At 40.3% G+C, this 25,503-nt stretch overlaps 1 protein-coding gene across 7 annotated transcripts in view; it reads right to left on the bottom strand.

Moving 5' to 3' along the window:
* Window positions 1-25,503, bottom strand: part of LOC144679973 (focal adhesion kinase 1) — a 531,813-nt gene that overhangs the window by 22,340 nt on the left and 483,970 nt on the right. For all 7 annotated transcript variants that reach the window (XM_078540999.1, XM_078541000.1, XM_078540997.1 and 4 more), the window contains 4 exons: window positions 25,168-25,299; window positions 10,518-10,580; window positions 9,612-9,651; window positions 7,685-7,791 (listed from right to left, as the gene is read on the bottom strand). In XM_078540999.1, the coding sequence (XP_078397125.1) occupies window positions 7,685-7,791; window positions 9,612-9,651; window positions 10,518-10,580; window positions 25,168-25,299 (342 nt within the window). The remainder of the gene's footprint in view (window positions 1-7,684; window positions 7,792-9,611; window positions 9,652-10,517; window positions 10,581-25,167; window positions 25,300-25,503) is intronic.

The following is a 25,503-nucleotide window of genomic DNA, read 5'->3' as shown; positions in this document are numbered from 1 at the left end:
TTAAATTGAAGGATTGTTAGTACAATAAAGTGATTGGGACTGGTTTTAGCGCAAGTTACAAAAGGAAAACTAAAATCTGAAGCTTGGTAACTGTAAGGAGCATAACGGAAAAGACATCACTAAATACCTTACACATTAGCAGTTCAGTAGACTCAAGCATATTGGATGCGGATCAAGCTAAACAAAAATAGATGGTACTGATGATTAAGTTCATAAGGGGATTTTAAGAATGCCTTTCTTCTTTTATGTAATTTATTCTTGGGAGCCACTGCAAGGCCAGAATTTATTACATTCTAGTTGCCTGAAGGTCGTGGTGGGCCTTCTGCTTGAACTGCTGTAGTCCATATTTTTTGACTGGAGTTTACAGTTGTAATGACAGCAAAACTGTCAGCCTTCAAAGTCATTACTCAGGAAACTGATACCAACTTCTGGCATCCACGCAAATGTAATTAAACGTGGAAATCCAAAAGTTGCTGTCAGTGATCTCCTGCTCTGGCACAGGGAATGCTGTTGAAGTCCCTGCAAACGGCAAATCTTTAGAAATGACTGAACTGATGAGAACCTCGCCTTTTACACTGTAATATCATTGTTAAAACCTCCAAAATAATTACACTTTGTTAATGAGGTGTAACTGGGTTTTTAACAGTATACTAAATCATAACTACTGAACTCTTGGCCCTTGATATTTTTGTAATGTCAATTTTTTCCATTATAATAAAATTCCCATCATTTTTAATAAAAGGTTTTTAAAGTTTATGATATTATGTTGGAAGTTTGAGTCCATGATCTCATATTTCTAATCTCAGGCACATCACAACCGAAATATGATGGGGAGTCAGTTGCTTCTAATGAAAAAGGATGAGGGAAAAATCAAACAATTCCATTCCTAGCCTTTGCTCGCCTATTCAATAGCAAATGGTTTAGCACCATTAAGTACCACTCAACAGAGCTTGTATGCCAGATGTTCCAGCCACTTGTACAAGAAAACTGTGTCGGGGTACTACAATTTAAACATTTAAATAAGGCTGCTGCCTGCTTTGGGCAGGAATATTTTGACTGAAAATTGAGTTGGGTGACCTTGATCATCCAACGGGTGAGATTTTTTAAAAGGGGGCTTTGCCTGCTGACTGTCCTGACTTTAAGCGTGATTGGGGCAGACAAAAATAGCCACCAGTGAGTGAGTACTGGCGGGTCTGAGCCTTAGCTGAGTTTTTTTGCTTCCTTTTCCCACTGAGGCCAATTGGAATAGAGACCAATTAAGTGTCCACAACTGTTAGCCTGGCTGAGATCAACTTACTTTACACAGACCTGTAAGTGATTTTGGGAGCTTAAGATCTTTAAACTTAGTGCTAGGCTGGGTGTTGCCTATTCCCACTAGAAAAATTTGAAGAAACAAATATGGAAAAGCTGGATAAGTTGAATAGCATGATATTTTAACTTAGTGTGGTGAAATAGGCCATTTCACAGCAGATAAAAAATGGCAAGACTCTTCAAAATTATTTTAAAATGTTGTTTGTTCTCAAAACTGTGCATCTCTCCAGGATAACACTCTTAAAATAAAAATGTTTATTTTGCTCCCTGATGGTGCCTTTAAGTACACTCCACTCATTATATACTCCATGGGAACCAAGCAGTTTTATTTATTTTCATGGAAGAGCCACAGTCCATTTTCCATACAGCTGCACAGAATATACCACATAAACCCCAGTATTCCAAGTTTCAGTACAACCATCACTGACAGCTTTTAAACAGTGATTCAATTCCTTGATGCTTGTTCCCTTCCTCCTCATTGCTTATTTTTATTTGACTGATATGTGAAAGTAACTGCTGGTCATCATTCTTGATTATTGGCACAGCTGTGTAACGAAACACTGGACCATGGCTGTTTCATGTTTGTTGATTCAGGTTTATGTTGTTCAGTTTTTGTGACAAAGGGTTGGGATTCAGCATGTTTGAAACGGTCTGAAAGCAAAACTTCAATATTTACAGCTTGTCCTGTCAAAACATCTAAAAACATACACAGATATTTAAAAGCTGCAACACAAAACTAGGCCCTTTGGCCTAATCAGTCTGTCAGCATTTACTTTCCTTCAAGCAAAGAGTCCTAATCATATTTACCGTATGTTCTCAAATCATCTCGTCCCTTTTCCCTTCATCCACCTATCCAATCTAATCTTGAATGTTGACATAGTTTCTGGCTCAACCACTAACCCTGGAAGTGACTTCCGCAGCCTCATAACTCTCTACATCTTGCCGTCTGTTTGCAATCATTTACCAGGGTCCCTCATTATAGACCCTTCAATCGCTGAATACAGACCAATTTTATGGGCCTGAACTTCTGCAGAGTGACAATCAGAGTCTGATTGTCACTCTGCTCCTACATTTTTAACCTTTAAATCTTCTCGATCCTGTCTCACCTGACCTTCTGGCTCAGTCCGGGCGAGAACTGTGAAGTGGGGCATACTCCTGAGGCCTTCAGTTGAGCGCTGCTGCATCAGAGGGAAGGAGCCCATGTCTCCTTTTTTTATGGCATTAGCTGCTGTAAAGCAGGTAAGTTTAAAGATCCAGCCAGATTTAAAGGTCTTTGATAAGCCAGGAAGAAAGGGGGTGTGGGGCCGGGTCAGGTCTGGTAGGGCCTTGGGGATGGGATGAGGGTCGACCCTGGCTGGAGAGGGGGATGGAGGTGAAAGTCAAGAGTCAGGTCGCGGGGTGGGTGGGGGGTGGCGGTAGGTCGTAGAGAAGGGTTTCATGTGGGGGAGGGGGATTCCGTGGGGGTGGGGAGTCCCCATTGGGGAATAATCGGAAGTTAGGGGGAGGCCCATGGGGTGGGGGGAGTCCTGTAGGGGATGGTAGTTGGGGTCCCTGGGGTTTTGGGAGTGTTGGGGTAGTCCTGTGGGGGCTTGGTGTGGGTCTGTGCAGTAGTTACCCAGAAATTAGAAGTGGTATTAATTCTTCTAACTTTTTCTAGGTAACTATGGATGTAACACAGTCGGAACCATCTGAAGTTTCCGACTTTAAACCGCATTTTTGGATGGTTCCCAGTGCAGGGCAATTGCCCATGAGAAATTTGCACTTCCCAGGCAATTACTGTGCAAACCTTACCGGGCAAGTTCCGGGAGGGTGGGGTTCCCCAGTGCTTCTTTGGGGTACCCCCCCCAGTTACACTGCTTTGGATCTCAGATGTTATGGCCCCATCTATCCTGTCTCATCCTTTCATAATTTTTAACACTTTTCCCATACTGTCCTGTAATCTGAGTTGTTCCAGTCTTTCTTTATGTTTGTGTTTCCTTACACCGGACAGCATCCTAGTAAATCTGCTTCGCATCCCTCTAAAGACTCAATTTCCTTCCACACGTGATGTACAATACTGCACACAGCAATATAAAACTTAAGTCTTATTATTTTAATATATAGCTTCATCATCATCTCTCGGCAATTGTATTCTGTATCTCATGATTACACTTAGAAATCTATCTTTTTAATGGCCTTATCAATCTGAGGTGCGGCCTTTAATGTCCTGTGTTGTGACAGGTCATCTCCAAATTATTTTGCTCACGGACAGCATCAAATCTGCTTCCATTCAGACAATTATTCCTGATAGTTTTTAAAACAAAAATGATCACCTTACTCTTACTGGCACTGAGTTCCAAGAATTAACAGTTCCTATTTTGGCATGTTCTGCAAATTTTGAGGCAACTTCCTCTCGGCCTTTTCTATCTCCACTCCCACCTTTAAGATCTTTATAACTGCATTCTTAGATCTTTTTTCCTCCGCTCGCGTAAGAGCCAGAAACAGCCAAGGAACAAAGGACAAATCTATTTTATGCCAAAGAAATGGCTGTGGGAGGAATATTGGCTGGGACACAGTAAGAAGTTCTGCCTCGTCTTCACATATCATGCATTTTAAAATCTGTCTGAACTGGCAAGGACATTCATTTGACATCTATCCAAAGGACAGATCCTTGAACAATTCAGCACTCCTTCAGCATTGCAACAGAACGTCAATCTAGATTATGGCCTTGAGGAAAAGCAACGAATGCTAAAATGTACAACAGGTCCACAGGCATCGGAAAGTGGATGAGTGCAGCTTCCACAACACTCAAGAAGCTTGTCCAGGACAAAGCAGCCCGCTTGATTGGCACCATATTCACAAACATTCACTCCCTCCACCACCGACGCACAGAGGCAGCAGTGTACACCATCTACAAGATGCACTGCAGGAATTCACCAAGGCTCCTTAGGCAGCACCTTCCAAACTCACGACCACTACCATCTAGAAGGACAAGGGTAGCAGATAGATGGGAACACCACCCCTCCAAGCCACTCACCATCCTGACTTGGAAATATATTGCCATTCCTTCACTGTCGTTGGGTCAAAATCCTGGAACTCCCTTCCTACTAACACTGCAGATATATCTAAATCGCATGGACTGCAACGGTTTACGAAGGCAGCTCACCACCACCTTCTCAAGGGCAACTAGGGATGGGCAATAAATGCTGGCCCAGCCAGCAAAGCCTACATCCCATGAATGAATTAAAAAAAAGGAAAAGGGTTAACATTTTGGATGCAGATCCTTTTTCAAATGTCATGAAGAGAGATTAGTGTCTATAAAATTATTGGAATTTTTTTTTTAATTGGAATTGCAGTAGGATCTGTGTCTATATGTGTGTCTGTTTGCGGCTTAATTGGATTAAAGCCAGCTAGTCTGGGTGCTTTGATGTTTTGAGATGTTAATTAGATAAACGTAAGGAAGTTAAAAGGTAAAGTGTAAATTTGCATTTGTTGAATAATGCATTCAAGAGTGGAAGTAAAACCTTACACCTAGCTGGGAGATGCCAAGCAATATTACTAATAAAATTAATGAGATGAAAATATTATTGTTAGAAGATGCGACATTAAAAGCCTAGGATACAATGGAAAATTTACATTCAAAGGGAAAGCTAGGTATAAACAGAAAGGAGTTTGTGTATGTCAGGCAGAGGCATTTAAGATCTAACCAGCCTGTAAGCCTACAACTGTGTTTGCAAAGGAACAAATTGAAAGGAACCTCATTTTGAATTTGTATGGTCAAATGCGCTTTGGTGCCTGTTTAAAGTCGATGGGTTACTGTTGCCTTGGTGACGATTTACCTGGGAGTGATTAATTTGGGGATTTGTTTAAAAGTTATTATGGTAGTAGTTTGTAGACATGTGTATGTGTTTAATTTGTTGTTAAATTAATAAATGTTTAATTTAGTTTTATATAAAAAAGCCTCTGGAAGCTCGGTTTCATTTCTGAATTCAGAGCTGCATCTCAAACATACCAATTGAAAATATAGGTTATGACAGTTGTTCAAGTTCCCCTCTGTGATTTAAACAACTCAGCCTTTACCAACTGCTGTGTCATAACACAGAAGCAGGTCCCATACCCAAAAACCTTAACCTATTCTTCAACTTTCCAGCTGCATTTGTAGAACGTGTGTTTTTTAAAATTTTGAATCACTGGGCACAACTTCCTGGTGTCATGATACATTGGGTTGCATTTAATGGGGAACCTTAGTGCTCAATACCCCAGATAAAAAGTTGGGGATTCCCACAGCTGCCCATCACAGATTTAACAGAGTTGAGGTGAGACTTTCCCTCCTCAGCAACAGCAAGTCCTGCCTCAGAGAGCTTCCAGACAGAGGCTGCCAGCTCTCCAGTACTGGCAGTGCCACTGAGAGCAGTGGCCATCGACAGTACTGTAGTGAGGTCCATGAGGAGGCATGCTGTGCTGGATCCGGGATTTGAGGTCAGTGTGGCAGGCCCTGGCGAGGAGGGAAGGGGGTGGGTGCCGTGGTGGGAGGGATTGGGGGGGGAGTGGACCCTGGGGAGTGTTACACATTGGGAGGACCCTCCAATGGGTTCAGGGGGCCGTTATCCGTTAGAGAGGAACTCCCCCACTATTTGCTGGAAAAAATGCTTGGCGTGGGCCTTTCCTGCCGCTGGTTAAATGCTGGCAGTGGTGGGATGAGGCCCTCAGGTGGGCATTAATTGCTCACTTAAGGGCCTCAATTGGACAATGGGCAGGCGGGCTACACAACAAGCTGCCCTGCCGCTGGTAAAAGTGCAGCGGGGCAGGGGTGAGTAGGTAGGCGGCGTGCACAGTGCTCGCCAGATTTAACATATACCCCCCACCCAACCTAACCACCTTCAAACCTGCCAGCGGGGAAGCTTGCCCATTAAGTTTGTTCCCAGACTGTCTTTAGTCAGCAGTACAATAATAAAAATAAGTGACTGAAAGGCATCAGTAATTTTAAATACCTCCCTTTATATTGTTGAAGAATGATGAAACAATTCAGTACCCAATGCTTCCACCTTATTTAAGTAAATCATTAAAATTGTAGCACATGCAACAGACCAAGACCACCCAGTCCTTAAGAAGTATCATTACAGAATTAGCTTCCTGTAAAATCAAATACATGATCTAAAAAAGAGTGAATCTCCCTGATGACTCAGTGAATAGCTGATTAGGTTTGGCCTCGATGCACCCTGAGGCAAAAATAGCTTAACAAATGTCAAGGTTCATAAATGAATAAGAGCAATATATCAGAAGTCAATTGGTACCCACGAACCAAATACCAGCAAGCAATCAGCATCTTCAGGAGGGGAGAAAATAAGTGTTAACAGTTTACAACAGTATACATGGGCAGACAATACAGAGAAAGAGCTCCAACTCTTTCACCATGAAGTGCTGGTAAAAGTCTGTTCAGTTTTCCATAAGGGCACAGGATCTCTTTATTTTCCCTCCTTTTCACACTATTGAGGCTTGCTTCCAAAAACCAAAAGCGCCAAACTGCTTAGCAACTCCCCATAGCTTAACTGAGAATTCAGTGGAGTTGGAGATTGAAATCAATCTACTCATCACTTACTAGTATCCATTTGCAGGCCAACACCACACCAGGACTTGAGCACAAAAATCCGGACTGACACTCCAGTGCAGTAATGAGGGAGTACTGCGTTGTTGGAGGTGCTATCTTTTGGATGAGACATTAAACCAAGGCCCTGCCTGCCCTCTCAGGTGAACATAAAAGATCCCATCTTGCACCATATTGAAGAAAAGCTGGGGAGTTACCCCCGAGTCCTGGTCAAAATTTATCCCACAATCAAGGTCACAAAAACAGGTTATCTGATCATTATCACATTGCCATTGTGGGAGCTTGCTGTGAGCAAATTTGCTGCCGTATTTCCTTTACAACAACAGCTACACTTCAAAAGTAACTGGCTGTAAAGTGCTTTGAGATGCCTGGTGGTTGTGAAAAGCTGCTATATAAATAACAGTTCTTTCTTTCTATTCTGGTGATGGCTGTAGAAATTGTTCTGAACACAGGGACTTAGAAACAATACATATAATTTAAAACCACAAGGAAAGAGATACTTTATTAAACTATATGGCAGTTTGAGGGAGCAATTATGTGAATCAGCTTTCTTCTTCCTGGTTCTCGCCAACTTATTGTACAATTCAAACATTTTCTGCTTTTATATTATAGTGGTTAGAAAACCATTTGGTTCCCAACTACCAAAGCTTTTATAAGAATTCACCTGCAATCTCATAAAACTATCAGCTCCTACTCAAACTATTGTCTCAAATGAAAAATGCATATAATTATTATTTCAGACATGATGGCTCATTGATTAGAGGTGCAAGCTTTCATATAAATGCTAACCTTCACTCCTTCATTGTAACTGTCAATTGGACTGTTTAGGCTGGCGATGCTTCCTCCATGGCTAGGGGCACCGGGTCGAGGCGGCTTCTTTGGTGGTGCTGCATGCTCTATTGGACAAAAAGATAAAACAGAACAAAGCCCTTATTTATATTGATTGTTATGAGACTGGCAACTTGGAAATAGTACATCTCTGCAAAAATGAAGATAATGGATACTCAATTATAAATACTTTCACAGAATGTAGGATAGACTTCTTCAGAGAGCGGATGTTGTGCATCTGACCAGTGGAATGCTCGATTGCCACAGTACGAGGCCTGGTCAATTGAGGACTTGGCCTCATTTGTATTGACACCATCCAGGACAAAGCAGCTCGTTTGATTGGCGCCCCTATTCACCAGCTTAAGCATTCACTCCTTCCTCCACCAGCACCCCGTGGCAGCAGTGTGTACTATTTACAAAATGCACAGCAGCAACTCACCAAGGCTTATTTGACAGCACTTGGCAAACCCGCAAGTTCTACCACCTAGAAGGACAACAGCAGAAGCAGGTGCATGCGAACACCACCACCTGCCAGTACCCCCCAAAGCCACACACATCCTGACTTGAAACAATATTGCCATTCCTTCATTGTTGTTACATCAAAATCTTGGAATGCCTTACCTAACAGCACTGAGAGTGTACCTTCACCACAGAGACTGCAGTGGTTCAAGAAGGCAGCTCACCACCACCTTCTCAAGGACAATTTAGAATGGGCAATAAATGCTGCCCTTGCCAGTGATGTTCATTGCATAACTGCATGAAAAAACCCCATAACTTCTAAGCTTTTGTACTTTTGCCTCTATTTATAAAGCTCAGGATTCCATATACTTCATTAGCTACTTTGTTAACCTATCCTGCTACTCAAGATTTGCACCCAACCACTCCCATATCTGTTTATGCATCCCTTTTAAAATTGTACCATTTAAATTTTATTGGCCCTCCTCATTCTTCCTACCAGAATGCATTGCCTCACACTTTCCTAAATTGAATTTCATCTGCCTCCCTATGTCCTCCTGAAGTCTATTATTGTTTTCCTCACTTGATTTACGACATTTCCGTTTATGTCATCTGCAAATTTTGAAATTATGCCATGCACCACCATTGTGGATGGATTTGTGTTGGTTACATTCCTACAATTGGTATGAAGACAGTTTGTGCATCTGACTGCTTTATGCCTCAGTTCTCCTTTATGTGCTTAACTTTCATGAGAATCCGATCTCTACTGCCATAACCTCGTTCACCACCCTTCAATGCTGCCTACTTCAAGATATTAATGTGCCTCCCCTTTCCATGTTAAACTGCTCATTTAATCTGTCTCCAAAGACATTGGTACCAATTTAGGTTAGTGGAAACCCATTTCATTTGAACAGCTTTCTCCTGCCTCAGACTTGTCCCATTGATTTAGGAATCTTCAACCTCAATCCAAGTGTGACATAGCTAATTGTGCCCCTTACTGCTCCTGACTGTGGCATTGAAAGTAATTCTGTTACTTCACAAGTCATTGTTTTTTATTTTAATCACAACACTTGACTGTTTCCCCTCGCCTTCTTAAGTTTTCTATCAAACTAAGTTTCTTCCTCTGATACAACGTTTGGGACTCCTTGCTGTGGCTACAAATCAGGCTGCTTTTACATTTTTTAAAATCATAATTGCTACTGAAGACTATCAAAGCATTTGCTCTTTTTGTGCTGTATCGAAAGAGTGAAAGGGGAAAGCATGTATTTTATCAAATACCATAGTGATGCCAGCATGAGTTTTATTTGGTTTCTCTGGCGGAAGCACAAATATAGGATCTGAAACCAGTCATTAAAATTTTATTCTAAAATCTATCCCCATTTATTGAGCAAAAAACACGAACTTTGTGCGGAAGGTAGACTTCAATTCTTACCTTGTTTACCCACAGGCTGATATATGTGTTGATTGCCACTCTACCGAAAAAAGGAAAAGAATGAAAATACAAACATTGTCATAATAGAGTCTATATATCTGATTGGCTTAATTACATTAATTAATTACATTTAATTGCACTCCTTAACATAATTAATTTTTTAATGCTAGCTTTTAATAGCAGCTCTTTAAAAACAAGATTGAAAGTTATTCTTGCAGCTTCCTAGGCAGCAAAAAGCCCAGACATTTTTTTTTTGTCCTTTCAATTTTAGGTAGCACATTATTATCCTAGAGGTGGACAACTTGCATTTCATCTTTGCCACTCTGACCATTTAAGCTGTGGATGCCAGAGAATTTTACAATTGGAACAAATTTGTCTATCTTAGTGTCCCCTAGAATAGTCCGGGCAACAATTCAGGAATCTCTGGGCCAAGATCCCATCATTTTCTTAACATATTGACCTGCTGTGATCCACCAATAGCCACATCCAGGTGATATTTTCAAGTTGCTTGAAAAGTATTTTCTGAATTCTGCAAACTCATAAGCTTAACACTATAGGATGCAATAAAAATGATACATGCACATAAATTTAAACAACAAGAGTAGAAAATTTGGAAGTTGTGCAAGAAATGCTAATGCACAACACTGTAGGGTAACTGGCAAAGGCATTTTAGTGGGGAAGTTGGTTTGTTTATAAGACTGATTTGGTTTTTCCAATCAAAACTTCTGTTTAAGTCACACCATGCATATGGCAACTTCAAACAAAACTCCCACATCATATCCTGTGTAAACTTACTGGTAAAAACCATCTGTGATTAAAATTATAAACAGGTCACACATCTTTCCCTCCCATGATCAGAGTAAGAAGGTCTACTTGTGCCACAAACAGCGTACTACAAAAACTTACTGGATCCAGGAGACCACCGTCATCTCGATCAACATTGTTTCTCATGGACCTTGGATCGGGTTTCTGAAAAGGGAATTAAAAGGTAGAGATTAACATATGCAGACAATGTTAGCCTTATATTTTTCTGCTACACAGACTGCAGTGAAATCAATTCAGCAAAATCTAAATGCAAACAATTTAAATTCAAAAGTGGTTACTTTACCAATTTTCCAACACATGACCTGAAAACCTCCATAGTATAATATTTGTCTGTGAGCGACACTGCCGCCTATTTTCCCCTCGCAGCAGAAATTACATACACAGGCTAAGGATAACATGCATTAATCCCTGTTTCCTGCCAGAGGAAGGCTTACTTTGCTGCAGAGATACAGAAAAAGCATTCAATTACAACTTACAGACACTGCACTAAAACCTTTTAAAATTAAACTGATAACTTGTTAAATTCAACAGGCTCTTATTTAGTTAAGAAATGATGATGGTGCTTCACTTCATCAGTGTGGGAACAGTAAAGATCAAAGTGCAGTGAAAGAAATAGGGTCAATTCTAAATCCTAACTTGAGTTCTTTTTGTACTTCTGACATAGTCTGTAATCAATTTGTCCCAAGCCTCATCCCTATGGGAATTTCTTGTTTGTGATCTATTAATTATTTGCCTCTTCTTTAAACTCATACTTTAAATATTTGGTTTGTGACCAATGTCTTTATTTGGATCAACTGTTTTTCCTTTCTATTCCAAATGTGCTGACATGAATACAGTTTTAAGAGCGATTAAACTATGTACTTGAAATTGATTTCAAGCAGAGTTAGAAATCTCCATTCTTGCAACAGCTTGGTATATTGAGATTTGCTACAGTTTGTCATACTTTTTTTTTTACAAATCTTGGTTGACACTCCTAACCTTATAACGGTACTTATGTACCGAAAGAGAGGCCATTTCTCTATAGAATGGGGAAGAAATTCAACTTGTGCTGAGATGCACAAAGAGAAAGGTTGCCCAAAGGCATCAGAGGCCCAATCGAAAATGGGCCTTGGGTCTCATTTAGATTAAACAGGTAAGCCTAGATGCTATTCTGGCCAGCTCCAACATTGATCTAGCCCCCAGTGGGTCCCAGGGTAGTGGTAGGGGTGCAGCCAAGTTAAGTGGGGCATGTGTGGGTGAAAGCGCAGTACTTTTATGGAGGTAGGAGCAGCACTCCTACTCCTCCAGGCTCCACAAATTAAAAAGAAATTCTGTATGTTTTATCAGCAGCTTCCACAGTCTCTTTACCTAGCCCTGGATAGACTGAAGATGTGGAACAACTGGCAGTACTTGTGTGACACAACTGCAGACCAATTCTGAATGGCGTCCAAGAACTGGTGTTAGGACACTGATTTGTACATGCAAGATACATAGTGCTCATTACAGGCGAATGACTTGCGGAACTACAAGTCACTGGATTTCAACGTGGTCTTCGGTGCACTTCCGGGAGATCAGGCGCAGGAGATCGCTATTGTTTTAATATGCACAAAATGAACATAATGATGTTAAATTTCTGTGCCCGAAGTTTCTGTGAGGATGATGGAGACATAATTAAAACTACTGAGGAGATGGCATGAAGATACATTAAGAAAAGTATCATATTGTTCGTGTTTACGTTCCTTGAATTTGTATGAAGATGCCTGTAATGCTGCTTTTGCACTGAATTTTTGGAGCATTGTCACAGATGCTGCCTTTTGGGTAAGATCTTCAACCGAGGCCCTGTCCATCCATTGATGTGGATTTAAAAAGTTTTGAAGAGAAGCATGTTGTTCTCCAAGCATCTGTCCTTCACATTCCTTCCTCATCAAAATCATAAAACATGCTTTAACTCGGCATTCGTCTCATTTGCTTTTTGTGGGACCTTAATATACAAAAATGTCTTGTTGTGTTGGTCTACATAATAACAGTTCAAAACTAATTAAATAGATGTGAACACTTTTTTATTGCTTGAAGGGCACTATGAAATATTATATAAATACAAGCTCTTCCTTTCTGGAGTAATTGTTTTTTGAATAGACATGTGGATATCTGGCTTCCTCAACTTCACTGCAATGCTAGTGGGAACACTGTAAATGTGGCTTTGCACTTGTATTGCTGTGACTTAGTGCAGTAAACGGGTGATCTAAATATTGCCAACAAAAGCTCACCTACAATTCCAAAGTTTTCAGATCATTTCGAAGAAAGCCCTTAAGCAATAAGCAAAATTTTATCAACTTTTGCAATAGCCGACAAATCAATTATATAATCACACTCTCCACATGCCACACCCATTTGCCTGGCAGTGTCAGCTCCTGTATTCTGTGCATGTCTTAACTGTAAAGTGGTTAGCACTGCCATTTCAAACGAGCTTCAGACAAGAAAATATGGTTAAAGATTGTGTCATTAACTTTGGTCTCCAATGGAACTTACTGGTCAGTTGGTTTCTGTATTTCTCATATTCTGGGATACAGGACAATACTTTCCGCCCAAGATTATAATCCAATTATGGTACAAAACTAAAGTAGAATTAGCCCCCTCTTTAAATGCACAAAAATACATGCAATCATAATAGAAAACATCTCAAAAGGTGTATTGGTTGCATTAAGACTTCACTATAAGGAACCATTTTGTGGCTGGAATGGTCTGGAGAACCCGATGTACCATTCAACAAAAGACCATGATTTCGACATTTTACAGAAAAATTTGTGTTATCTGGCACTCTACCGGGATTCTCCACTAACCAGAATTTTTGATGTTCCCCTAATATGAATTGTTACTTTACCAACCCAAAGCAATTACGAAGTTATCCAGAATCCGTACCTGTATACTGTAATTATTTTATACTTTATGTTTTAATGTAGTTTTGAAGATTAGAAGTAAAAAGAATACTGTTCTTTACTTCCTGAGTACTTGCATATTAGTTCATGCTGCAAGTATTGTGCTGTATCTATTGCACACTGGTAAATGGAATAAAGCTACTGAGAAATTTACACCCGAAGATTCGATTGATACGGGGACTGCACTCTTATGTCATCTGGACATAACTCACTTGTCCGAATCCGGAAAGTTTAGGTTCAGATTAGCTGAGAACTAAAGCTTATCAAATCCCAAATGTGTATAAGGATACTGTGAGAGCTTAAGCAGATAAACTGCATTGGTACAGAGTACTGCAAACTTGCTGTCATGTCACTCCTTCTATGACAATCTCTAACCATTTCTCTTTCTGGAGGCCCAAATCAAATAATTAATGATAATTTCTTTAAGATGACAGTCGCAGTATTGCAATCTTCCTGTTGCATGTCCAGCTGTGATCACCTTCCTTTCGAACACTGGCTTCCTGGTTTTTCTGAGGCCAAGTGGGAGAAATCTTGGCCATCCACTGACAGGTCTATGCTAGCAGCTCAATACTGCATATGTTGTCAATACCACAACTATCATCATAAAGAAATTAACTTTAATTATTTGATTTATGCTTCCAGAAAGATAAATGTTTAGAGATTGTTATAGAAGGGATGACATGATTGCAAGTTTGCAAGAAATACACATTTTTCACAAAGTGCACATTTTTCTTAAAACCAGACATCGGACTCCAGTTTTATGAAACACATAGATAGATAATACAAAAACATGGTTATCTTGGCCCTCGACCGTGTCTGTCCATTTTCCTGCATTACTGCTCTCAGCCCTTCCCTTCCTTCCGAGAACCTCTATAGGTTTCTCCTTGACCATTTCCAACTCCACCAGATCCCACATTCAATGCCCCATTTCCGCTACCTAAATGTGATTCTGCCACTAAACAAATCTTCCCATCCCTTTTCAGCATTCTGAAGGGACTCTCTAAGGAATTCGCTAATCACCCCAACACCCCCTCCCTTTCCCATAGCATTTCCCCATGCAAGCAGAGGTGTAACACCTGCCCTTTTACCTCCTCCCTTACCACTGTCCAAGCTTCAAACATTCTTTCCAGGTAGAACAGTGGCCGGTATTAAGTGTTTCTGGCAGGGGCCACACTGAGGGGCCCAAAAGCGCGGGGGGATGACCCCATTTTAACAGTCAGTGGGACCTGAGGCCTCACCTGGTCAGCAGCGTTGAGGTAGCTGTCCCTACAAAGGCTGGGCGAGCGACTCACCAACCTCAACAGTGACCATTGATGGGGCTGTACCTGAAGAAAGAAGAGGATGTAGCGATGGACGTGTGCCTCATTACCAGGTAAGTGGGATCTGGTGACCCTGGGGCCAGTCAGGCAGGTCCAGTGAGACGGGGGGTTGGTAAGGGAAAGTGGGACCATTGCTGTATGGACAGTCATTTCCGGCAGGTGGGGCCCTACATGGGGTCAAAGAGTTCCTGTAAACAAGGGTACCCCCTGGAGCCTGCCAGGATTTGCCTAGAGGCCACCCCGCCCCCCCCCAAAACACTGGCTAAATGCCAGTGGAGGCGGGAAGAGGCCCTTAACTGGCCACTTCAATGGTTCAATAGGCCTCTATATGGGAGGGCTGTCTGCCAACTTCCCCACTGCTGGCAAGTTGGCATGGCAACGGGAAGACAATTGGCACGCCACAAACCCCTGCCTTCCCATGCTATTTTATAGCCCCTCCCCAGTAGGCTCGTAAAATCCAGGCTAGTGATTTGCTATTACAATACTGTATTACTGGGGGCACCAACACAGATTGGTTCAGTCTGCAAACATGACCTTGGGCTTCCAATTACCTGTCATTTTAAATCTCCGCCTGACTCCCATTCTAACCACTCTATTTTCAGCCTCCTACACTATTTTAATCAAGTTCACAGGAAGTCTGAGGAACAACACCTCATCTTTCGATGAAGCATTCATGCTCAAGGACTCAATATTGAGTTCAACAATTTCAGGTCATAACCACTGCCCCATTGTTTCGGGCAGCAGCTGTTGCTAATGATTCTGCTATTCCCATTTACACCTCCTTTAGACCATTATTTCTTTACTTGTCCCTTTTGGTTTGCACCATCATACCTTTTGTCATTTAATCTCTCCTGCCTTCCACGCCACTATGGACATTCCCATTTGGCTTTTCCTCCCCTCACCTCTTTCCCTGCCTCTGTACTTGCTTAAAAGCCATTACATCTCTCCCTTTTTCCAGTTCTGATGTTGCAATTCTAAATTTTTTCAGGCATCGACCTGAAACATTAAGTTTTCCTCTCCACAGATGCTGTCTGACCTGCTGAGTATTTCTAGCATTCTCTGTAGATAAATGATAGGTTTCTGCAGCAGGATTTATGTTATGTTTTAACCCATTATCAACAAACCTGTCTCCAATCCAGAACACTCTGCCAGCCAGATGTGACCACACATTCCAAACTAAGACAACATCTTATTTTGCCAAGATAACTTGTCAGCACAGTTGTATTTCTGGAAGTAGCACTTCCAAATAGGGAGAAGTTGGGCATAACTAATCTTCGACATTTCAAACTTTCCTCACAATCTGGCATTTCCAGATTGCATTTATAAGGAAAGTAAGTTAGAATTTGTTTAATTGTTGTGGTAGTGAAACCATAAACTGAAAGTCATAATCTTTTTTTCCATCCAATCTGGAAATAACATTGGTACAGGTAAGAAATATAATTTTATATATTAGAAGCCAGTTCAAGTTAATAAAAATGAAAATCTGACAAAAGGGAAGGAGTATTTTACTAAGTATTTACAGATGTTGTGAGGGACTATAATTTTTGAGGATATTTCTCAGCATATTTTCCAGGCATAATTCCAAAACCCATAAAAGTCTGTGCGTAATTTTTAGCTTTGGCAGTTAAAATGTGTACAGAAAAGATTGGGTTTATTTAAAAAAGAAAAACTTTTTAATTATAGGTACCCCAACCATTAACACCCAATGTACCTTGTTTAAAACCACCACTTCTCAACAAGGTACAGCTGGTCTTTAATCTAATACAGTAATCTATTAATATTTTTGTTGAAAGGTGAGACTAGTTTTAAAAAATAGGGTAAAATAATTTTCTTGCTCCTTTATGTTCAGGCAACCTTCTATTCAGCTGAAAAAGATTTGTGTTCGACTTAATAGTGCCATACATATTCTTATATGCAAGTGGTCTAGAAACACCACAACCTTGCTGCAGTTCCTCTCTTATCTCAATCCTATGAGAGTCACCTCTTACTTTTCTGATCCTCTTTTCACTTAATTCTTGATTATCTAATTTCCTCTCCTATGCCAGACTCGCCGACACTATTCCACTTCCCTTGAAAACTGCTTTCTCAAAAAGCTCTCTACCCTTCTGTCTGCCATTTACTGCTTCATCTTTAAACTCCACTTTCTTTCCAACATCTCTGAATGTGTCAACACCTCTCAGTTGCAGTGACACCTACCTCTCCATAACTCCCAGCTTGAATCTCTCCAGTCTGGTTTCCATGCTTCTCACAGCACAAAATGACCTCAAACTAAAATATGACAGTGTTGCAGTATTCCTCCTCATTCAATCTTCAGTAACTGATACAATTGGCCATTTTCCTCCAATACCTCTCCTTGTTCAACCCTTCTTGGGGCTGACTATGCATGGTTTCATTCCTATGAAATCAGTGCATCTCCAGAAATGCTTCCCTTTTCCTCTCTCCCAACATCGCCATTTCAGAGCCTTTCCAGAGCCTGGCCTTAGTTTCCACTCTTACTCACTGGTCTTGGCAATTTGATCCACAGACAGAAGGTCACCTTGCTCATGTAAGCCAATAGCACTCAGCTCTCCTCTCTGCTACATGTCTGACTGCTTTATGCAGTCTAGTCAGACTGACTGGCTGTCAGCCAATCTTGTAATGCATCACACTCAAGTTCTTTGTTTAAAAGGCTGAAGCCATCATTTTCAGCCTCGCAATTCCAAACTGTTACCACTGATTTCATTCTCCTCCCCAGCTACATCTCAGGTTCAACTAAAACTGTTGGAAATTTTGGCATTCTGTACATCCCTCAGCCTAGCTTCAGACTCTACATCCTTTCCATCTCAAATGCCACTTATTCCGCATTTACTTCCCCCACATCAAGTAAACATGAACGTGTTGGGCTTCTGCAAAAACCCAACTGGTTGGCTAAAGCCCCTCAGCAAAAGGAAACATCACTCTTAACTGGCTTAGAAAGCCACTCAGTTGCATTTATAAAGAATATAGACAACAGGAGGAGGCCCAACAGCATCTTCTCAGGACAACTAAGAATGGGCAATAAATACCAATCTTGCTAGCAGCACCGACATTCAGAGAATATGAAAAAGAAAATTATTGGTGCAGAGCCTCTAGCCAGTGTGTCCTGAAATTCCCTCAAAATTCTCTGCCACACCCTTTTATCCTTTGATAAATCTTTTCAAAACTCATATCCTTAGTCAAGCTTTTGACAGTTCTTCCTAAACCCTTCTCCTTCTAGCTCAATGTTTTAGTTAGTTAGAGTTGTATGTGAGCACTTTAGAAATTTCTTTCGAAGGCAAGTTGTTGTTCCGGATGATACTAGATGATTTAGGTGACCCGTTCCTAGGCCTGAAATTCCAAGAAGCAGATCTGACTTACCATCTCGGATGTGCTTAACCTCTGCTCAGCACTGCTTACTAACTCCTAATAGTACAACTGAGGTCAGGAACATGCTGTACGGGAATCTGTGGCCACAAATCTGCATCTGCAACACTGTGAATTGGAGAACACATTGTACCAACCAATTCTAATCCTGGCTTTTGGTAAGAAAAAAATGCATGGAATGTCCTCAATTGTGTTGGTGACTTAAGTCTTAACTATTCACTTAATTTAAACCACAGAATCTTCAAACGCATTACATCCACAATTTTTCTGTTTTTTAAAAAAAAAGTCACGTCAGTATGACTTTGGAGATTTTAAAGTTTCTAGTAATCCAAAACTTTGTTAATTTTTGGGGGAAGAATTACAGCATAATTGAAGTAACTGATTAAGTAAAAAAAATAGTAGTGGAGAAGGACTCATACTTTATTCTGATCACGGTTTTAATAGAAATTCATCTCCTCCGTGCTGAACAATAAAAAAACTACACTCCTTTTGAGAAACAAAGCATTAGACCTGACAAAAAACTGATAATTTGATCTTCTGTCAGCTTTAGCTGGAGATCAAGTCATCAACCACCTAATTTGGTATTTTCTGGCACATGAACTAATGAAAGGCAGCCTGCTAAACAAGCCCTGGGGAATGCACTCAATTAAGGTCACCCTGCCCTTTACAGAATGTGATCTCTGTGCTGACAACATAGAATCATGCAGCAGAGGAGGTGACCATTTGGCCCCTCATGCCTGTGCCGGCTCACTGAAAGACTATCTAATTAGTCCCAGTTCTTTGTCCTTTACTCGTAGCTGTGCATTTTTTTCTTTCTATTAAGTACTATTGAACCTGCTGCCGCCACCCATTCAGGCAATGCATTCCAGATCATAACAGATTGCAGGCTAAAAAAATATTCTGGTTACCAATCATGCTGTCAGTGGAAATAGCTTTCCCTTATCAACTCTATCAAACCCTCTCAATTTTGAGCACCTCTATAGAATCCCACCTTAATCTTCTCTGCTTTAAGTGAAACAATCTCAGCTTCTCTTTCATCCTTGGTAGCATCCTGGTATATCTCCTTTGAAAGGCTTTGGCATCACTTCTAAATTGTGGTGCCCAGAGTTGATTCAAGAACAGAAGTAGATCCAACAGTGAGTTTATGAAAATTAAATGGACCAGGGATTTATCTGACAGTTAAAAACAACTTAGAGTCAATCCAGTTGCCACGGGTTATATCCGAAACATTAGCATTAATTTCATAAATGAAAAGGGTCAAAAGTTCAAAATCATATTGCCCTGTATCTGCGAGGTCTTTTATGTCAATCTGGCTGAGGGTGATCGTGTGGCCTGCTCCAAAGACCTTCCCACCCACTCATTTAGAGCCAAGCACCAACACCAGTTTTTAAATAGCCTGTTATTTGTTTTGATTAATTATTTTGGTTCTCTTTCCCAATGGTATGATCGAATCAGACATTTACCACACAGGAGGGCATGTGGCCCACTGCACCCATGGTAAGGGATTACAACAGCCCACACTGTAAGAAAAATATCTCCCAACCTCTCTTCATTCTTTTGATAATGATCTTACATCAACGTCCTTTAGTTATTGATTCATTAAGGAGTAGATGAGATTTTTTCTGATTTACCTTATCAAAATTTCTTAATTTCAAAAAACATTACTAAATCTCCTAACTTTTCTCCTAATGAAAACAGCCCCAGTTTTTTCTAACTTTGCAGAACTAAACCCTCTAATCCCTGGTATCATGTTTGTAATTTCTCCTGCCCCCTCCCCATAATCCTTCCTAAAGTTAGGCATTCAAAACCAGGAAAGTCCCAACTGTAGTCTAATTAATGATTTCAATAGGTCCAAAATTACCTGTTCATTTTTGTCCTCCAAATCGCTATTTTTAAAACCTAAATGTTATGTATGTTTTTTTCTTTACAGCTTTATTAATCCATCATGGAATTTTTTAAAGATCAACGTCTCTCTACACCATTTAGAGTATATCTCCTTTCCTTATCCTTCCTCCAAAACATGTCACCTCAAATTTCTCTGCATGAAACTTCATCTGATATCCACTTCTCCATTACACCCTGGCACAATGTCTAAACTCAAGAAGCTTGGAAATGTTACAGTCAACAGCTCAGATATTTCTCCTAACTTCCTTCAGTATTTTACTGAAGATGTACTGCAGGAGTCACCAAGCCTCCTTAGACAGCACCTTCCAAACCCACAACCACTACCATTTAGGAGACCAAGTGAATACCACCACCTGGAAGTTCCCCTCCAAGCCACACACCATCCTGACTTGGAAATATATCGCCGTTCCTTCACTGTCACTGGGTCAAAATCCTGGAATTCCCTCCCTAACAGCACTGTGGGTGTACCTACACCAAATGGACTGCAGCGGTTCAAAAGGCAGCTGCTCACCACCACCTTCTCAAGGGCAATTAGGGATGGGCAATAAATGCTGGCCTAACCAGCGATGCCCATATCCCATGAATAAATAAATATTTATGGCGTTATTAGGACCCAGGACTTTTCAACTAAGTTCCACTATTCCTTTTCAGTACCACTTTCTCAGCTGTTGTTCATTCTTATTACCATATTCTTCTATGAAAACTGAGAGGAGAGGCACAGAGACAGACAGGAAACCACACAGAAACAGATTGGAGTGAGAATTTTTTTTGTTTACACCTTTCAAGGGTGGACTTGTGTGAGTGAATCGAGGATGAAGATAGCCTTAAATAATATTAAAACATGCAATTCTGTTCCTGAGGTTTGGGTTTTCCTCAACAAAACATGCCTTTGATTTCACTTAAATGGCTTAAATCAGAAAGAAAACCAGATTACAGGAGAAATATATTCCACTATCAACAAGAAAAAAAACTAGCCAATATAAAATGCTCTGAATCAATAAAGAGATAAAAGCAAAAGTGAAACAAAGGAGAAAGGCATAAACTAAATGCGTAGGGGACGAAGAAGTTAGGAAAGTTGTCGAAAACACAATTTGTAAAGTAAAAAAGAATTATAAAATTAAACCAAGGAATTTAAAAAGAAAGAGTAAAGAATTCTAGGGGCACATAAATAATTCATAAATAGGGACAAGAGTAGAGTCACTAAGGTATAAACAAGGTGAGCTCTCAGATAATGATGGTGAAACTGCAGAGTATTTACCAGGGAGACTAACAATAGAAGGGAAGAATGAAAAAAAAGTTAATATAGATAGTGGTGGGGGGAGCGGATAATTGATAAAATAATCAAACAGAGGATAAACCATCTGATCCAGATGGATTACTTCCTCACATATTAAAAGAAGTTAAGGAAGAGATAGCAAAGGCACATCACATAAATTAAGCTCGACAAACCTAACTGAGTACCGTGAAGTAACACAGAGTAGACAGGGTAATACAGTAAATGTAATATATCTAGATTTTCAAAAGGCTTTCAGTAAGTTACTATTGCACAGTGGACTCATGACTAAGGTTAGATCATATGGTGTTTGGTGGGGGCAGGGGAAGGTAACAAAATAGATACCAAGCTGGCTATTGAACAGAAACAGTGAGAGGTTAAGTGTTGCTACTCAAGACTACGAAAAAAGGGGGAAATGACGTTCCACAGGGATTGGTGCCGGAATCACTGCTGTTCACAAATTACATTAACTATCTGGTCTTGGGACGTGGAGGCAAAATTTGAGGACAACACCAAAATTGGGAGGTGCAGTTAACACAAAGGAAGAATGTGACAAAATACAAAAGGATATGAATAAACTTGCAGAATGCACATCTAAATGACAAACGAATTTTGATACAGATATGTAGGAGGTGGTACATTTTGGTAGGAAGAATTGGGAGGCCACTTTCTACCTGGACAATAAAAATGCAAATTGGGTAGGGGAACAAAGGGATCTAGGGCACACATTCACAAATCGCTATAAGTAGCAACTCAAGTTAGCAAGGCCCTAAAGTACAAATCAAGCTCATTGGTTTTCTTGAGAGATTGAATTGAAAAGCAAAGAAGTTATGTTAAGCGTGTACAATCCTTGGTTATATCACACTTGGCAGTACTGTGCACAGTTCTGGTCTTCATATTAGGATACATATTAGGAACATTTTCTCAAATTTACCCTATCAAACCTTTTCAGTATCTTAAAGACCTCTATCAGTTCACCTCTCAGCTTTCTGTTTTCTAGAGAAATAGAGAAACCTGTTCAATCTTTCCTCCCAGTTCTGGTTTCATTGTTGTGAATCTTATTTGTATCTGCTCCAAGGATACAAATAAGAGGAGAGGATACAAATAAGATTCACAACAATGAAACCAGAACTGCGAGGAAAGGTTGAACAGGTGTCTTTATTTCTCTAGAAAAGAAAAAGCCGAGAGGTGACCTGATAGAGGTCTTCAAGGTACTGAAAAAGTTTGATAGGGTAGATTTGAGAAAATGTTCCCACTGTGGGGGTAGGATAGTCACTAATAAATCCAATAGGAAATTCCTGAGAAACTTTACCCAAAGAGTAGACAAACAGTATCACAAACAGTTGGGAGGAAAATATCATAGATGCATTTCAGAGAATACTAGATAAGCACATGAAGGAGAAAGGGATAGAAGGATAGGCTGATAGGTTCAGCTGAAAGGAGGCTCATGTGGAGTATAAAAGCCAGCATAGACAAACTGGGCCAAATTGCCTCTGTTTTGAAGACTCTGTGCAGCTATATAAAATGGGTACAAGACATACCATATTTGTGGCTTAAGCATGGTATAGACAAACATTCAGTCTTTATTTAGCAAAATGCTGTGCCATTTCAGTAGCTTAAATCATTCTGATACAACTCTCCTGCCAATTTCAGAATGCTTGACTGTGCTCTTGGTTGCCAAAATAAAGTCCTACAACTGCCTTTGGGTATGAAAGACTTGAAATACACAGTTCACTGGAAGGTTACTACAGTGCATGGGAAACAGCAAAGTTGGGAACTGACCACCAATGCTGTTCTTGTTGTCAGAGACTATTTGAACAAAACACAAAAAAACACTTTCCCCTCATTGTAATAGAATCATACTGTGTAACTGAAGACTCCATTAAGTTCTGAATAAACATGAAAATCACTCCATTCATCACAATCATCCAAATAAACTTTCAGAGTCTTCAGTTTCCTCAAAGATAAGTGGAAGAAGCATGGAATTTACAAAAATATAAAAAAGCAAGCAGTTTGAACATCTACATATTGAAAGCACAATGCAAGCTATTCACCTCCTGCCCATATCCACATCTGTACATTATGTAGTTTTTCTCAGCATGCTGCACTTCCATTAAATTCTGTTTCACCCAATCTCAGGGCGAGCTAAAATTATCCCAAGCTTGAGCACATCAGACTAAGGAGGAAAGAACTTCCATTTATGTAGCACCTTTCACAACATCAGGGCATTCCAAAGCACTTTGCAGCCAGTGATGTGCTTTTTGAGTGTGGTCACTGTTGTAATGTAGAAAACATTATGCCCATATGTTCACAGCAAAGACCAAGAAACAGCAATGAAATAATAATGATAATCGGTTTGTGATGTTGGTAGAGGGATAAATATTGGCTAGGACACCGAAGTGACAGCTTTGCTCTTTAGGACAATAGAGAGATTAAAGCATCTCATTTTGATTCCAGTAGGGAAAAAGAACACTCAATTCTTTGCCTGACTCGATTCCATAAGACCATAAGATGTAGGAACAGAAGTAGGCCATTGGGTCCATCGAGACTGCTCTACCATTCAATGAGATCATAGCTGATCTGATAATCCTCAACTCCACTTTCCTGCCTTTTCCCCATAACCCTTGATTCCCTTACTGATTAAAAATCTGTCTATCTCAGCCTTGAATATACTTAACAACCCAGCCTCTACAGCTCTCGGTGGTAAAGAAGTCCACAGATTCACTACCATTTGAGAGAAGAAAGTCCTCCTCATCTCTGATTTAAATGGGTGACCCCTTACTCTGAGATTATGACCTCTGGTCCTAGACTCTCCCACAAGGGGAAACAAGCTCTCAGCACCTACCCTGTCAAGTCCTTTAAGAGTCTTATAAGTTTCAATAGTTCGCCTCTCATTCTTCTAAACTTCAACGAGTACAAGCCCAGCCTACTGAACCTCTCCTCATATGAAAATCCCTCCATACTCCTCCTGGCTGCTGACTCAGGTAGCCAAATAGTGCACAACTCTAGTATTTTCAACAAAGTTGAACTTCAAACCTCTCAACTTATCCATTACCAAAACAGCTTATTACTAATTTCTACAAAGGCAGAGCTGGGCGTTGTTTTGTGTCACTCTGTAACTGCTGAAACCCATATCTATGCTTTCATTTATCTACAGATTTCTTTTCTGGAATGTTGATCTTGCTGACCTCCCAAAATCCACTGTACGCACATTCAAACATTGCCAAAACACAACCTCCTACATTAAGTCCCACTTGTCCATCGTCTCCTTCAAAGCACTGAAATCAAAATCTTTATTACTCTTCACGAATCTCTCCATTTCTTTGTCCCATACTACATTTCCAACCTCCTCCAGCAATATACTCTAGCTTGGTCCTTCAGTCCTCTAAAAATAGCATTCTGTGAATCCTCCTGTTGTCTACTACATTCCACAAGTGCTCGTCTAGCTTTCAGTTGTCTTGACTTTATTTCTGGCTGGTCATCTCTCCCACATTATTTTTCAATTGCTTGGCAGCCATCTCTTCTCGAGGGACATTAGAATGTTTATTAAGTTAAAGAAAATTGCTGTTGTCACATAGTAACCCATTTCAAAGGCACATAAAGCATGTACTATTACTTAAACCAAATAACCAAACATAAATACGTCAGAAATACAGGAATGTCCAAGCGTAGAAATTAAACTGTGTAACATTTACACAATGCTTCAGGGTATCACTTGATGTTATTTTTTTCATCAACTGTTTTCCATTGCAGCTTTTTCTTAAACAGCCCGAAAACAGGTAACTTGATTAATTGGGATGACACACAATCGACATCTATAGATTCTATGCAGTTTCATGCTAACTGCTGAAAATACCCCACATCAATGTATCTGATATATGTCATTGCACAGTATGTTTGGCTAAAGACTGAAAAAGATAGCACATAAATGAGCTTACCAGAAACTTCTCTTCCTGTTCAAGCCATCGTTGATCCTCCTCCATTTCCTGCTGCTGCCTTATCAACTGTTCTTCCATAACATTTGCTGGGAGCATCTGTCCCATTCCACGCATGTCCAAAGAACTAGAATCCTGAAAATTTAATTAAACTCTTACATGCCATGCCATAACAGTTCTTACTCATGCAGTATAAGATTATTTTAGATATTGACTGAAGCATTAGAGCACTGTTTTCTTTTATTCATTCATGGGATGTGGGTGTCGCTGGATGGGCCAACATTTATTGCCCATTCCCAATTGCCCTCGAGAAGGTGGTGGTGAGCTGCCTTCTTGAAC

The sequence above is a fragment of the Cetorhinus maximus genome, chromosome 4 (assembly GCF_964194155.1).
Source record: "Cetorhinus maximus chromosome 4, sCetMax3.hap1.1, whole genome shotgun sequence".
Classification (NCBI taxonomy): Eukaryota; Metazoa; Chordata; class Chondrichthyes; order Lamniformes; family Cetorhinidae; genus Cetorhinus; species Cetorhinus maximus.
Note: the sequence above shows the minus strand (reverse complement) of the source record. Positions and strands in the feature narration are given on the sequence as shown.